Here is a 16,287-nt window from a genome sequence, read left to right as displayed (position 1 = left end):
CTGAAAGCAATGCAAGCGAGAGGGAAGGACAGGGACGATAAAGAAAGTGAGAGAGAGACAGAGAAAGAAAGAAAGAAAGAAAGAAAGAAAGAAAGAAAGAAAGAAAGAAAGAAAGAAAGATGGAGAAAGAAAAAACTAAATGAGAAACATTAAAGCCCACAGGACAAAAGCTTGCTATCAACTACAGAATAACAGCACAGGAGAGAGAAGATTACAACACAGTTAAAGTGAGACAAACACAAGAGAATCAGAAAGAGCAGAACACAGTATGAGATTCATTTATAATCAATATACAACAGTGCACTGAAATCAGAGCTGCTGATACCACCCTAAGTACTCCTTTCTTCAACTACAGGCACTTTTATGTTCTAGGCATTGTTTTTTATTAAAACTAAAAAAAAAAATTTTTTTTTTAAATTACATTTGAACTGTCTTGGTTTTACACTTGTTCAATATATATAGAAACAAAGAGTCATAGCTGAACAAATGCCTAGATATGCTGTAGTGCCACCATCAATAGAACAGGTGCCAGCCGGAGCTGATGGACAGTTTCTGCACTACTCACACAGAAAGCCGGTTTCAAAAGCAGAGCAGTTTTCTATCACCTCTTTCTCAGCTATTTTAAAGCACCCCAGGGTCCTTCTGTCAACCGCAGAACTGGAGAAAGACAGCTGAGCATCTGCACATGACAACTAAGAGGATTCAGCCACACTCAAACTGGACTTTGCATTTATTACACAAATCACACACGCGCTGTCAAACCAAGCGTGTGCATTTATGTTTGCCTCGCAGAGGAAATTGTATCCACCGGGCTTCAAAAAATACATTATGTTGGCGGTTGCCCATGCGCAACTAGTCACTGTGATGTCATGGTGGTTGCCATGGTGATGCTCTATGGTTGCTAAGTGTTCTGAGTGGTTGTTAGCATGTTGCTATGCCAATGCTAGAGTGTTGTGGGTGGTTGCAAGGGCATTGCTATGAAGGAATTTACTTAGTGGCTCAAGTACCCACGACTCTACAATATTCTGGTCTCTCGATATGGCTCAGGTCCCTACAGTTCACACAAAAATGAAACTTTGCTGAAAATGTACGCACCCTCAGACCATCCAAGATGTAGAGTTTGTTTCTTCATCAGAAAAGATTTGGATAAATGTAGCATCACATCACTTGTTCGCCAATGGATCTTCTGCAGTGAATGGGTGCCGTCACAATGAAAGTCCAAACAGCTTATAAAAACACAATTATTTGGCTTCTGGTCAAAATACCAGTCCATAATCCATAATAATGTTGTCCTTTCACATCAAAATCCACAGACATATTTGTTTAGATCTGTTTTGAACTGTTGTAAACTGTTTATTTACATTTTGTAAACATTTGTAAACAGTGCTTAGATTCAGACAAAATGACTTTTCAACTGGAGAAAGCAACATTATGGACAGTGGACTTTATTTTTTTAGCTGGAAACAATGGTTTCAAGTTAAACAACTGTACTATATTAAAAACACCCCAAAATGAAAATTTAGTCATTAATCACTTACCCCCATGATTTGTTCCAAACCCATGAAAGCTCTGTTCATCTTCGGAACACAATTTAAGATAGAAACAACTTACATTGCTTAAACTGAAGACGAACAAAGCTTATACGGTTTGGAATGACATGGGGGTAAGTGATTAATGACAAAATTTTCATTCTGGGGTGGAGGATCCTTTTAATGATTGATTTATTACAAACATGCAATTTTTCATTAATTGATGTTGTGTGGATTACTTGTGGATTATTGTGATGTTTTTATCAGTTGTTTTGGACTCATTGACTCATGCCGGCACCCATTCACTACAGAGGATCCATTGGTGAGCAAGTGATACAATGCTAAATTTCCCCAAATCTGTTCTGATGAAGAAACAAACTCATCTACATCATGAGGGCTTGAGGGTGAGTAAAGTTTCAGCGAACAATTTCTTTAATGTGAGTCTATTTTAATTATACGTGAGTGGATTTTATTGCTGTTTCATTGCTGTTTTTAAAATTATAAATTGATTCAACTAGAAGAGTAACAGCACATTTAGGAAATCATTGCTAATTATCATGGGTGGGTCACGAACAATAAAAATTAAAAGCAAACTGCTGAGAAATGCAACTGTCTGGCTCAGCTCCTGTGGGAAATACTAAACCCACCCGAATAATTAGCACAAGTGTGCGCGCTATGCACAATCCTATTATGAGCTAAAAAAAACAGATGCACGTTAAACCGATCAGTTCCAAAGACCAATCTATACACAGATGCCACATTTTCTTCCTCATCACAGAGCTCCATCTCACACCAGATACTAAACAGCAGACAGTCACATCCTGTTTCCGTCATTTTCGACTGAATGCTCTCTTGCTGGATTTGAACTGACAGCCTGCTCTTCTGAACGCTCTGTCTGCTCCACTCTGACAGAATTACAAAAACAGCCACTCACGAGCAGGCGAAGGCCACCAGAGCACCGGTGACTACAATGAAGTCCAGTATGTTCCACGGATCCCTGAAGTAAGACCCAGGATGCAACAGCAACCCAAGATCGATCATCTAGAAAGGAGAAGACAAAAAAGGGGTAAAAAAAAAAAAAATGTATTCACTGATTTTATTCAGCAGGGATGCGTTAAATTGATCAAAAGTGATAGTAAAGACATTTGCAATGTTACAAAAGATTCTATTTAAAAAATGTGCTGTTCTTTTGAACTTTCTATTAAAGATTCAAAGAATCCTGAAAACAATGCATATTGGTTTTGAATATAATTTTAAGCAGCACAACTTAAAAAATGTTTGCTAATACATTTTTTAATAAATGTTTCTTAAGCACCAAATCAGCATATTATTTAATATTGCAAGCTTAAAAAAGAAAAGATCAAAGGCAGTTGTATTTACCTTTATAACCATCTCAAATGTGAACACACCAGTGAAAACGTAATCTAGGTATTTCAGCACCTGAGGAAACCACAAGAAATAAGGAGTTAGAAATAAGCAATTATTTTCTTCATAGTTCTGAAGTCCCACAGACCATTTGAGCAAAGGAAAGTGGATGATGCCATAAATAATATAAAAATCTCAGAATAAAGTGTTATTGGCCCTAATGAAGCTATGATTCAGTAAGTAATTCAATAATCTCCCAAACAGAACAGACATGATGTACATTGTATTTTTTGAGAGACAAAAATAGATGTTTCAAATTAATACTCAAGGTTTTTTTTCTATCTTTCATTCCTCCCACATGAGCAGCTGGGAAATACTGAAAGCAGTGATTCATTGTACAAGCCGATGATGCTCAGTGAATCAATAAGAAAAAGTGGACTACACGGATTTTTGGAGACATGTTTACACACGATTCTCTGTAATTCAGAAAGCAATGCTTAATAAGCTACGCTTATGGGCTAATGCAGTGGCAATAGATGCTTAAGTCTGCTCACGGGCTGTCCCGAAATAAAAATATGGTGCAAAAGCCAGTCAGTGGGGCTAGTGACAACTAGGGTTGCCAACCGTCCCATATATTGGGCCTAATTGATTTGTCCCATACGTGACCTCCTTGCTTGTACAGATATCCTGTTTGTGACCTCCCTTTTTCCCGTTTATTGACTGCTACGCTGATCATCCAGTCCACAGCCCCCTCACACGCATGATCAGTATGTGTTAAGTAAATTTCAAATTGTGAACATAACATGTAAGTCATCTTTCACTATTGTTATGTTAAATATAGAAAAACATTTTACATTTAAGTAACTTCTAGTGTATTCTTAAGCTTGGACCTTATTCTTAAAATACAAAATGACAAATAAAAAAGTGTCAGGGCACCAAAGCAGCCCTCTTTAATTGATTATATATAATATATATATATATATATATATATATATATAGATATATATATACATATATATGTGTGTGTGTGTGTGTGTGTGTGTGTGTGTGTGTCTCTATTTTTTCTATGAAACCCATTTCTATGATTGTCCCGTATTTTCTTTTAGTAAAGTTGGCAACCCTAGTGACAACCCTCAGCCAGACAGTTCAGACAAGGCTGCCATACTGCCCTACAGGACTGTTCTTGAGTTATGTAAACACTACTGATGTCATAACCCCAGCTTACAGTGAAAGACAGTGTCAATGAGATCAGCATTTGCTGGATCTTATAGATAACATTTAATAAATGAACATTATTTTTAAAAAAACTGATACGAAAAGACAAAAATTGTATAACTTACATAAAAATAATATATGTAAAAAACATATATTGACTTTTTCAGATTTGGAAATTACAGATTTTACATTTCCAGGTAGGTCTGTGTGTCTTACATCATTGCGCGGGGCATTGGCCTGCACAGGGTCTTCAGCAGCGAGGGCGATGCTGCTCATGGTGATGACTGTGAGGATACACATCTCAAAGTACCTTAGGTTCACCACATAATGACACAACCGTCTCACTCTGTAGAGACAACATGAACAAACAACACTTATTCACAATATATAGCAGGTACGTTACAACTAAATGCTAATTCTGTGCAAATTGAGGCAAGTTATATATGTGATAAATATTTAAAATTGCTCCTTAAGAGTTTTCTGCAACATAATAATTGGGGTTTAACTTACGGGTTAGTTGGACCAAACACAAACATGGAGCTGTATGGCAGAATGTGTTTGGGTGCATTCTGATTTAGCTCATCAAGATCCTTCTTTTCCTCGTTCAGCAAGTAGACTGTCACCATCAATGTTTTTCACTGTCAAACAGATGATCATTAGAGCAAAGATGAGGAGAGAATGTCATAAGTGTCAAATAAACATTCAATGCTGCCATCTTTTTTAGCAGTGCTACATGATTATGTAGTTAGTAGATAATTTCTTAAAGGTATAATGCAACCAAAAATAAATATTCTGTATATATAACACCATGTATACTGTAAAAAATACCATGTATTTACTCTCATGTCACTCAAAAACTTTTTTCCCCTGTGGAACACGAAAGGAGTAATTTCAGCATAATGCCTAGGCTGCTGTTATATACTGAACTGATTTTTTAGGGTTGCATGGAACATTTTTATGGTAATTTTGCATCCACTGGTGGCAGCTTGGACATTTGTCTAGACATCCCTTTTTGTATTACAAAAAATGTATATATGTAAAATACACTATGTATGACTAATTATTTAAAAAAAGTCACTATTCAAATTATTCAATTGATATGTTATTTTTGGCACCATGTGCTCATATTATTCAAGCAGGACATTAAAAAATACTTACTGGGAATGACTGTAGTCTCTCCTGGTGGGGCAGTTATGGTGACAGGAATGTTGACTCCGGTTGGGCCCACTCTGGTGCTGTTCTTTAGATTATCTTTGTCTTCTGGCTTCTCTTCAGTAGGAGACTGGAGAGGGCTGGTGGCTAGGCTGTCTGTTCCTGTTGGTCTGCCCCTGTAATATATATATATATATATCCAACATACATACTCAATACTGTATATCTCAAAGTGCTGCCTAATGCTTTGCAAAGTATATGCAGATCAAAGCAAAAATGAAATTGTAGGAAAAATGCCATGTCTGATCATGCATACAATGTCAGTCTATTCAGCATGTCCATGGCTTCAAAAAGTCTCACATTAAATGATGAATGACATTGCATTATAAAACAAAACAAAACATCAACAGAAGTAATGTCATGTATTTAAAAGAAAACAGCAGAGATTTTTTTCAAGCAGAGACTTGCAGAAAAAAAAGAAAGAAATGCATACAGGTTGAAAAAACATGAGGGTGAGTACATGATGTCATGAATTTTTTATTTCGTTTTTTTTATTTTTTTTTTTGCAGAAAAAAGTAAATGCATACAGGTTGAAAACACATGAGGGTGAGTACATGATGTCAGATTTTTTTTTTTTTTTTTTTTTTGCAGAAAAAAGTAATGCAATACAATTTGAAAAAACATGAGGGTGAGTACATGATTTCAGAATTTTTATTTTTGGGTGGACTATCCCCTTAAGTGTCCAAATAGTTTCTGAGGCCGCCATACAGTCTGAGAATGTACCTGTGTTTTCCACCGTTCTCCCTGCATTCTTCTCCATCCAGTGTGGACTGGGCTTTAACACGTGACCGTGTTCTCCTCCTTTCTCCATTCCCTCCTTCGCCCTCTCTGTGACCTCGTATCCTAGCTTCGCCTCTGCCACCATTACCAATCGGGCCGTTGCCATTCCCGTTGACCTCTCTGGATCGGCGAGAATGGTGGTGTCTGCGTTCTCTCTCCTCCAACCCTATTCCCTCTTCAGGAGAACCAGCTGTGTGGTGGTTACTGTGTCCTCCATCCTGATTGCTGCTGTGCTCCAGGGTGTCCTGATGTTCTCTGTTTCGGCTGTGGTGTCTATGGTGCCTCCCCTCTCCAGCATCTCCGTTCTCTCCTCGACATCGATGATGCTTCCTTGGATGGCTAGAGGACAGCTGAACGTCTGGAGTGTCTCCATCTGTGTCACTCCTGGAATTGTCCACTGTGCTGTCTCTGTGCTCCACTACAAGCGGACGATCATGGTGGGTCTTCATGTCAGGCCGCAGATGGAGCGCTGAAGACACGCGTTGACGCTCTTCAGGCTCTAGTTCATTGTAAAGGGCCTCACTGCTGTTGCACAGTTTGTGTCTACGCAGCTGGTTGGTGCGCTGCTCCCATATGGACAACTTCTGCAGTGACCTCTGTTGCTCTTTACTGAGGGACGGGAGAATATTCACCTGAATTACGCACATCACTATGTATTACCTCCGATAACACCCACATCCATGAGCCCACCACTGTTGACCACTCGAAATCACACTGATCATGGTTAAAGGGATAATACAACCACAGAAATGAAAATTCTGTCATGATTTACTCACCCTCATGTGGCTCCAAACATGACTTACTTTTTTTCTGTGTAAAAAAGATTATGTTCTGAAGAGCTTTGGGAAACATATGTCCATACAATGAAAGTCAATTGTAACAAAAACAGTTTGGTTACCAACTTTCTTCAAAATATCTTTTATTATTTATATGAATAAATTATGACAGAATTTTCATTTTTGGGTGGATGAAATCATGAGAGTTTTACATTAGACTAAAACGTGTTGCTATGGCGGTATTAAAAAAGTACTAAAATAAAATAAAAATAAAGCTTTTATAGAAATATTTAAATAAAAACCAATATAAATGATAACGCACATAAGCACAAAATTACTAAAACTTAAACTAAATTTAACATGAAAACTAAACATTACAAAAATAAATGTTTATTTAAGCATTAATACATATTATAATAGTAATAGTAATAGTAATAGCAATCCAAATATAGGTTGTACTGTACATCATAAAGGCACAGGTTATTCTTTAATTCTTAAAGCTATAGTATATAAATAATCAGCTACTCTGGACTTCAAAGGGACAAAATAATAAACATAAATGACTAAATAAAACTAAACTTTGTAAGTTATGGCCACTTTAAAATGAAAGTTCACCCACCAAAAATGAAAGTGGTGTCACACGTTTTATTCATCTTCATCATGCTTGTTTTCAACCCGTATGACTTTATTTCTTCTGTGTAACAAATAAGGAGAAATTCTTACTGGTCGTTCTCAAGCATTCGAGTGGAACAGTGGTTGGCATAGAGGTTTTTCTATATACAGTACAGCTTCAGCATTATCTGTATGTCATGCTCTGTCTCTCATGCATTTCACTTACGTCCAACACCAAATGCTTTTCCATTGTTAAGAGGGGACAAAGAGCATCATGGGACTACAGTGACTCAGAAGACCTAATGATGTGCTAATAGTATGTACTTATGATAAAAACCACTAAAGTCGAACAAAAATAACAATAGCATCCTGAGTCATGTCACTATACCTCACAAAGCGACGACATGGAGTGTAGACATAACTCCTTAGACATACATTCAGGGTGGCACAACACAAAAACGACAGACATGTTAAAGACAAACAAACACATTATGTGAAAAGAGGTCAAGAGAGAAGGAAAGAACAACTAGAGAGTAAGGAAAACTTAACACAGACAAACAACATGAACCCTTAGATTTTAATATACTTTTAATGCACCAAATGATTATGCTGTTTCTTGGTGAAAAAAGTGCCATTCTATCCCTTGCATGCACGCACACAACACACACACACACGCACACACACACACACACACACACACACAAACACACACACACACACACACAAAGACCAAACCCACACAGTGCAAAGGCTGTTGATCCTTGTTGATAGCACACCCAGACTGCTCTGTTTAGCTTGGCCTTCATTCATATTGGAAAAGTTATTCGCTATCAAAAGGATAAAATCAAAAAGCCTTCACATATATAATACATCTATCTAAGGATAAAGGGAGACCATGTAAAGGAGAAATAACAAGCTCTAAATACCCACACATAGTGTGAAATAATGAAACCAATCTAATGGTTTAACAATATTTGTGTGCTTTCTAATTAAGTGTAATGTCACTGAATTTCTTTCCTAACTGGTGTTAAAAATTCTTTCTTTCTTTCTTTCTTTTCTTTCTTTTAAAAATTCTGCTTTTTTTCTTTCTTTCTTTTCTTTTTTTTTTTTTTTTTTTTTTTTTCTTTCTTTCTTTCTTTTTCTTTCTTTCTTTCTTTTTCTTTCTTTCGTTCCTTTCTTTCTTTCCTCCCATGTAGACATGTATGGCTGTCATTTTAAATCTTATCCCCCCCCCCTTTCTCCCCTCTTTCTTTTTCTCCCCCATTTCTTTGTGTCCCCCCCCCCCTTTTTCTCTCTATCTTATTCCCCTCCCTTGGTCTTCCCCCCCTCTTTTTTCCCTTTTGTCCCCTCCCTGTGCTCCCCCGCTCCCCCTCCCCCTTTCCCCCCCCCTTCTTCCCTGTCCTTTTTCCCCCCCCTTCCCTTCTTTCCCTCTTTCCCCTCTTTTTTCTTTTTCCCCTTCCTTCCTTTCCACCTTTTTTCTTTTTCCGTGTTCTTTCCTCTTCTTTTGTCCTATTTGCAATTTTTTTTTTTTTTTTTTTTTTTTTTTTTTTCTTGTCCCCTTCCGCCCCTTCCCTCCTCTCTCTTCGTTGGACAATGTTGATTATTTTGTTTTCTCTTTTCCTTTTACTTCTTTCTGTCCCCCGCCCCGTTCCTCTGTTTTCCCCCCCTTTCCTCTTTCCCCCCCCCCTCCTATACTTGGCCCCCCCCCTTGTTTCCTTTTCTTTGCCCTTCTGGTCTTTCTTTACTTCTCTTTTGCTCTTTTTGTTCTTCCTTCCTTTCCCCCCTCTTTCTTTTTTCATATTCTGTATGAAAGCATTTGTTTAACTACTAAAATCCCCCCTGACGCTTTGATCTTTCCTCTTTCCTTTCCCCCCATCCATCCCCAAAATCAATTAGATGCGCTAACAACCAAAAAGAAGAGAGGAAGGAAAAAATGAGATGATTATTAAGCATTTAAGGAGACTGGAATTAGACGGGAATCATCCCCTCAAAATATAGGAATAGGAATAGAAAAAACATGAAGAGGAGAGGAGAGAGGAGAGAGGAGAGAGGAGAGGAGAGGAGGAGAGGAGAGGAGAGGAGAGGAGTATTGTAAGGGAGAGCAAAACTCACGGTGAGTGAATGCTGCTGACTGAAGACCTGCGAGAGATTGCATCTCGATTTTGCTTTACAAAACTGCACATGTGAAACAAAAAACAAAAACAAAAGATTGAGACACAAACACAAATGAAAAAAGTGCAGAGGGAGCAAATGGCAGTCAGAGTGATGTCACTCTGTCAGTCCACCTGTTAGTAATTTGGGTTTTTTACCTTGCAGAAGCTTTCAGGCATAATTAGCATATGTAAAACACATATGGCACCATAATAATCTCTGCAGATGACATAATTAAACTATAATAACATTGATTTGATATAACATATTATCCTAAAGCAACACATTTATGAAGAACAGACTACACAGAGCAGGTTTAAGGGGAGGTCAGGGTTACACTGACATTGACTGGACAAATAATCAAGCAATCACAAAAAACTTAACAGAGAAGTAACAAATAACAGCTACAGTGTACAATAGAGGAAAAGTTCCATAGTGCAAGGCTGGATAAGAAAAAATATAGGGGAAAAAGGCTGACGCTTACGCTGCTATTGAGATGTTGGCAGCAGACATGGGGCTGACTTCCTTCACCTCCATGGCCTTCTGAAGAGCCATGCTCTTCTTCGCTGCCTCCTCTTGTTCCTCTTCATCCTAAAAGCATGGACATTGCAGAAATAAAAGATTAGGATAAAAGAAACCTACATCCTCAGGGTGTTTTGTGAAAATGTAAGCGTTATAACAAAAAAAAAAAAAACTAAAATGATCATAAATCAGGTGACAGGAAGCTTTTATTAAGGCCAGATTACCTTTGTCAGCTCCTGTGCATTGGCAAGGTTATCCACAGCAATGGCCAAGAATACATTGAGAAGTGTGTCTAGTTATCAGGTTAGGGAATTGTTTGTATTTCATATTGCATTTCATTCAATATACTGTACATTCAATTTGCATTAAAATGTATTACATTTTTACATTTTATCAATAATTCCAAGAAATTCTACTGAATTTTTTATCTACTTTCTTCCATTAATATGTCTAAAACATTTTTCTTTCTTGAATAAATGAACTGAAATGAATATACAGTATTTATTTTAACAATTTTCTTTGCATCTGACAATATTCACTATTTTATTTTTTTTATATATGTTGAACTTTTTAATGTACTGTAGATGCATTTCACATCGTCTTGTCCCTGATGCTCCAACAATGTAAAGGGACAGGATACAGTTTCCAAACAGTGTAAGAACAATGAAGTAGACCGAGGAGAACATTCCACCCCGGACGCCACCCTGGGACTCTATTCCATGATACATCACTGCATTCCAGTCCTCTCCTGTCAAAATCTGCAAGAGGCGTAAACAGCTCAAGCACACCAAAGAGTCTTACACTTTAATACATGAAAAAACACATTAAACATTCATAAGGCCAAATTAAAATAAAGTATACCTGGAAGACTGTCATTATGGCTGCAGGGAAGCTGTCAAAGTTTGTAGTGGGAGTTTCATCTTCAAAATTAAACCTGGTTGGGACGAGAGAGAGAGCTTCAGTGCATTTGGTGTAAAACAGGCTTCAGAGGTACACTGAAGATTTTGATGTCAGTTCTGGTTTGCTTTAATCACAGAGCTGTCAAATACTGCTCTGCATCAAAGATACTGTGTTACTAGGATCAAAATTCTGTTTTACCATTACTTGTACCCTTGAGCACGTCCCTTATCATCAGTAATTTGTGGGCTTGAATGTTAAGAACAGTGTAACATTCATACTCAAGTGAGATATGGCTTGTTTTTAGCTTTATTTTAATTTCTTATTCACCTTCTGGATGAAAACGCTAAACACAGAGACCCTAATCTCTATCTAGAAGGGCTTTGGCACCTCTGTCTTTCATCTAAACCCCCTAAAAACTTAATAACATAGATTTCATACAAAAAAATGGAGGCTCTCACACCCACAATTCCATTGAAATCAAATAACATTCAGCCACACGCCTCCATTTCTGATATAACGACAAACTGTCAGTCAAGCCAGGCTCAGATTCACGACCTCTTGCACGTGAGGCAAGAAATATTTGTCCTTGCCTCAGATGAAATGAAAACCTGGAGGATCAGTTTTCTTCTTTTTTGATCCATCCCTATCATTCTCTTCCTCTTTCTAGCATTTTATTTTTAGATTTCAGAGTTCTCTTTCAGCCCTGCCATCTTTAACTCTCTCCAAATTGCCTTTCACAGTCTGGCCTTCGAGGGAAACACAAGAACACATTGGTGACTCATCCATTCATTAAGGAGATTCAGAGCACGCTTGCTTTCACAACAGTGAATTATGGTGGAAAGGATGTATCATTCAGTCCTGGCTTGTCGTGGGATGTGCGCATTAGCCTTACATCTTAAACATAAAGAGGTTTCCAACAGAAGCTGCAGTAGATGCATTATTGCATCGTAGCACAAACAAAATGCTGTTCACTCATAGAGTATAAGAAGCTTAGAATGTGCTTGATTACACAGAACTACAAATGCAAAAACTGACAAAGAATAAAACTGATTTTGTAATTGCCAGGGAAGCGTCTAAGAGTTTTTGCAAATGTATTTCATACCTACACAGGCAAACACTTCAGAGAACAAACCTGAGCTCTTGGGCACTCAAAACTAAAGACAAAAAACAGCATGAAAACGTTGACAGAGGCTCATTTGACAGGATGTTCTGCTGGTGGGAAAGATCTCAAATACTTCATCTAATTTACATACCAAGCTGTTTATATCAACTGTAGACATTTCTCTGAAACACAAGAATTAAAAAAACAACTTCACTCAGAGCATTTTAACAGGCACAGACAGGGTCAGGAAACTCAATGATCAAAGACTAAATTAGAAAGTCTATTCAAACCACTTGAATGTTTATGCTCACACTCTGCAATCCCCTCTAAAACTCCAGCACTTTCACTGGTAATCAGCGTGACAGCAATTTAACAAACTCTAGGGGCATTTGACAAGACCTTAAAAAAACAGCCAACAAACAGACAGGTGAGCTAATACCATCAGACCCTGCAGGCTTTAAACCCAATGGGAGATGTGCATGTACACTGACGTCATAACATGCACAAGATGACCACCTATCAGAACACATCAACACAAATAAAGGTTATAAATGCTGTCAAATTAAAAATAGTTCTACTAGTGCACGTGATCTTTATTTGGAAGGGCAGAGTGACTCATGGGTATGATTTCTGACTCTTGAATATGCATTTCTTCCTTTAGACACAGGGTCTGGCTGTGATGACTAACGGGCATTCATACAGAACGCGCTCTGGCGTTAAAAGCAGCTGGATGGAGCTCAATGGAATTATGCAGAACTCACGTTTATAAGTCGGTGAACACCCATACCGCAATGCTAAAATTAACACTATCACTAAACACCAGATTCATCCGATCACATTTATCCATTGTGCTCAAGGGGTCAAGGTTTGGCTGGTAAAAAAAAAAAAATATATATATATATATATATATATATATATAAAAAAAATATAAATTAAAAGTATTTAACAGATACCGTTTATAACTGACTGCTAGCTACACTGTATTGGTTATGTGTAGCCCAATGCCACTAAAAAGGGAGAGAAAGAGGAAGGATGATGACTAAAGCTTTCATTCATCGTGCTGCTTGTCAGCAGGGTGCCCTTCGTTAAAGCAAGCAGACACACTGCATAATCAGCTCAATAATTCTCTGAGCATAGAGATCTAAATCCCTGTTGGCATGCTGTATCATTCTCTCTGCTCACAAGAGTTGGCACGAGGGCAGAAGGATTTGCAGAAAAGAAGGGAGAAGATGATGGATGGATGTACTGATATTCTGAAAATGCATCTGTTAGAATTATTTGATGTAAGATGGCAATAGAAACAGACTAAATAATAATAACAATAATGCCTTTAGTGGCTATGTGTATATGGGAGAGGATTTGTGAATAGCATTGAAGCAACACAACTGATGTTGGTAGGCCACTTGACAATCAAAAATGATGAATGTAGTACAGTACATTTGGATTACATTCATACTACACACATTCATTCTATATAGAATGTACATTTTTAATGGCCGAGAAGTAATTACTTATTTAAAAGAATTTTCAGATTTTTGATGCAGCCAGTGTCCAGGAAGGCTGAGGAAAATACTAATCTCTCCAGAGCTTCTTCTCAACAACAACTCAAACTAAAGAGTATTAAAACGTGTCACCAAAACTGCACTTGACAGTAGGACATGTTTTACAACCCCATTACATAAATGAGACTGCACAATTAAGCACATGTTGTGACCAGTTTTGTTCATGGATAAGACAGCAGTACCCCAGCAGATGGAGCCTAGGATGATCTCAGTCCAACAGAATAACACATCAAACACGCAGTCAGACTTTAGATCAGCTCCAGAAAACTGATCTGAAGAAGATGCCACAGGGTTGTTATGGAGACTTCTATCAGAGCTTCATGGTAGGCCTGCTGTGGTCATAAGGCATAAGGATGCATGCAGATTTACAATTCCAGCATCTTTACAGAATCTGCTCAAGCACAGTCCCTTTAAAGTTACTGTAGTTATGTGAACCATGAGCATTTAAAAAGGTTATGCCTATTAATTATTTAAAAAGTGAATGGCCCAGGTTTTCTGTACCTTTTAATTTCCACATTGTTTGGTGGAGAATATTGGGTATATAAAGTAACATTTTTTTTCAACAGAAGAAATAAAATTTCTTTCCAGAGGGGGGAATTGCACAGAAACAGCTGGAACAATGGAGGAACAATTCAGAAATCACTCACTGGCCCCCAAAAAGTTGCATGCCTAGCAGGGCAAATACTACGATGAAGAGGAAGAGGAGGAAGAGCAAGCTAATGATGGACTTCATGGAGTTTAACAGTGAAACCACAAGATTCCGCAAAGAGTTCCAATACCTACACACAGAGAGAGAAAATTAACACATAGAATTAACTTTAAAAAAATTATTAATTTATATATATATATATATATATATTTAAAAATATAAGGAATATATTAATAAAAAAATTGAAAATCAATTATATTTAAATAGTACTCATTAGTTTTAAACATTTGTGATGGACAACATGTAAAGATTTATTATAGGTATTATTAAAAACTAGTTTCAGGGAGTTTATGGTAAAAAATTTGGGTCTGAAGTATCAGGAATTCCTGATCTTAATTATCAGTTGCAATATTTAGATATGCGATTGTTTTGTTCAAACTAAAGTTTGAAAGCATTCACAAATCAGCATTCACTATCTACTTACTTGGTTACTTTAAAAATACGGAGCAGGCGCAGGGCTCTCAGAACACTGATCCCAAAAGATGCACCAGGCTGGATCGCTGCCCACACCACCTCAAATATACTCCCCACAATTACCTGAGAAATCAAAAATCACCAAGAATCTCTCAGTTATACAAATTTATTTTGTGTAGCGTCTCTTTTAAATGCAATTTATTAAAATATCAAAAAAAAAAAAAATTGTAAAGGTAACTAGAATACACATAAAATCTATCAAGAAAATGACAGTTGGAGTCAATGTGAGTAAGCTGGCTAAGCTACAACTCATGAACGGCCTTGTGGTGATTCAGTGTAGATACAAGTATCACAGTGGCTGATAATGACTGACTGGACGCAACCGCACAGCCCCGTCTGAATCATTTGTGCTGTGACTCACCCCAAAGTCAAAACAATTGAACGAGGAGTGAAAGTAGTTTCTGGGCCCCAGGCCATACATCTTCAGAGTCATCTCTGTCAGAAACAGACCCAGGAATACAAACTCTGCCAGGTCTAACAGCCCGTAGAAATGAAAGGAGAGATTAGGTTATCTGTCAACACCCAAGCTCTTCCCACACAAACCTTCAAAACTAATGCTCTTACAAGGTAGAGCTGGACAACACAGCTAAAAGAAAAAATATATCAATATTTTTCAGCCTTTTGTCATCTTCGGTTTTTAATTTATTCACTGAAACTGACAGATTCAACTACTTTGAACTACAAACAGAAATTAATTAAATTGATCAAGTAGTTTTATGTTTGAGAAACTGAAATGAGACGCTGTTAAAATGTCTGTCTTAAATCTTTCATGTTTATAAGTCATGCTGCATGAAAAACCAGTCCAATGACATGATAAATAGCCAAACTAAATAGCCCAAAAATTCAAAAGTTTTGACACAGTATATGAATAAATGTTGTATTTGCTTTGCTTACACAGGGCCTTGGTGAGCCACTCTGGCTGGTCGTAATGGACAATGGCCACACACATTGTGTTCAATCCCACCAAACACAGAACGATCCAGTAGAAACTTTGTGCCTTCACCATCCGCCGAATGAAAAAGCGTATCCTCTTTTCTTTTCGCCGGAAATATGAGGAGCTATCGTTCTTACCGCTCTTCAGGCTAGCTCGGGCAAAAGCCGATCCAGGTGGCGCTAGAAAGATGAGAAATACATTCAAAACACAAGTGAAGATATTCAAACTCTGATCACAGAGCTACTACTGTAACTTCATCTTTAATGTAACAATGCATAATACAGACAAGAATATGAACGGTATTTTATTCAGATCAGTGGCGTTGCGTTTGTTATTCATCATAGAGTTAGGCTAAGACACATAAGTGTTCAAGTTTATCAGCCTTTTAAATTTCACATAGAAGAATGTATCTACTCAAGCTTAACTGCTTTTAAGTCACCTGAT

At 37.5% G+C, this 16,287-nt stretch overlaps 1 protein-coding gene across 1 annotated transcript in view; it reads right to left on the bottom strand.

Annotated features, from left to right (window-relative positions):
• LOC122144815 (voltage-dependent N-type calcium channel subunit alpha-1B-like) overlaps positions 1 to 16,287 on the bottom strand; it is a 37,903-nt gene that overhangs the window by 8,607 nt on the left and 13,009 nt on the right. Inside the window, exons 8-22 of the mRNA XM_042755983.1 lie at positions 15,804 to 16,022; positions 15,271 to 15,383; positions 14,860 to 14,972; positions 14,374 to 14,505; positions 11,024 to 11,096; positions 10,803 to 10,920; positions 10,387 to 10,454; positions 10,125 to 10,231; positions 9,602 to 9,664; positions 6,045 to 6,710; positions 5,268 to 5,437; positions 4,620 to 4,725; positions 4,326 to 4,455; positions 2,910 to 2,969; positions 2,464 to 2,570 (exon numbers count right to left, since the gene is read on the bottom strand). Coding sequence (XP_042611917.1) covers positions 2,464 to 2,570; positions 2,910 to 2,969; positions 4,326 to 4,455; positions 4,620 to 4,725; positions 5,268 to 5,437; positions 6,045 to 6,710; positions 9,602 to 9,664; positions 10,125 to 10,231; positions 10,387 to 10,454; positions 10,803 to 10,920; positions 11,024 to 11,096; positions 14,374 to 14,505; positions 14,860 to 14,972; positions 15,271 to 15,383; positions 15,804 to 16,022 — 2,245 coding nt within the window. The remainder of the gene's footprint in view (positions 1 to 2,463; positions 2,571 to 2,909; positions 2,970 to 4,325; positions 4,456 to 4,619; positions 4,726 to 5,267; positions 5,438 to 6,044; positions 6,711 to 9,601; positions 9,665 to 10,124; positions 10,232 to 10,386; positions 10,455 to 10,802; positions 10,921 to 11,023; positions 11,097 to 14,373; positions 14,506 to 14,859; positions 14,973 to 15,270; positions 15,384 to 15,803; positions 16,023 to 16,287) is intronic.

This window comes from Cyprinus carpio, unplaced genomic scaffold, assembly GCF_018340385.1.
Source record: "Cyprinus carpio isolate SPL01 unplaced genomic scaffold, ASM1834038v1 S000006762, whole genome shotgun sequence".
Lineage (NCBI taxonomy): Eukaryota > Metazoa > Chordata > Actinopteri > Cypriniformes > Cyprinidae > Cyprinus > Cyprinus carpio.
The sequence above is the reverse complement of the archived record's forward strand: the minus strand, read 5'-3'. Positions and strand labels throughout refer to the sequence as shown.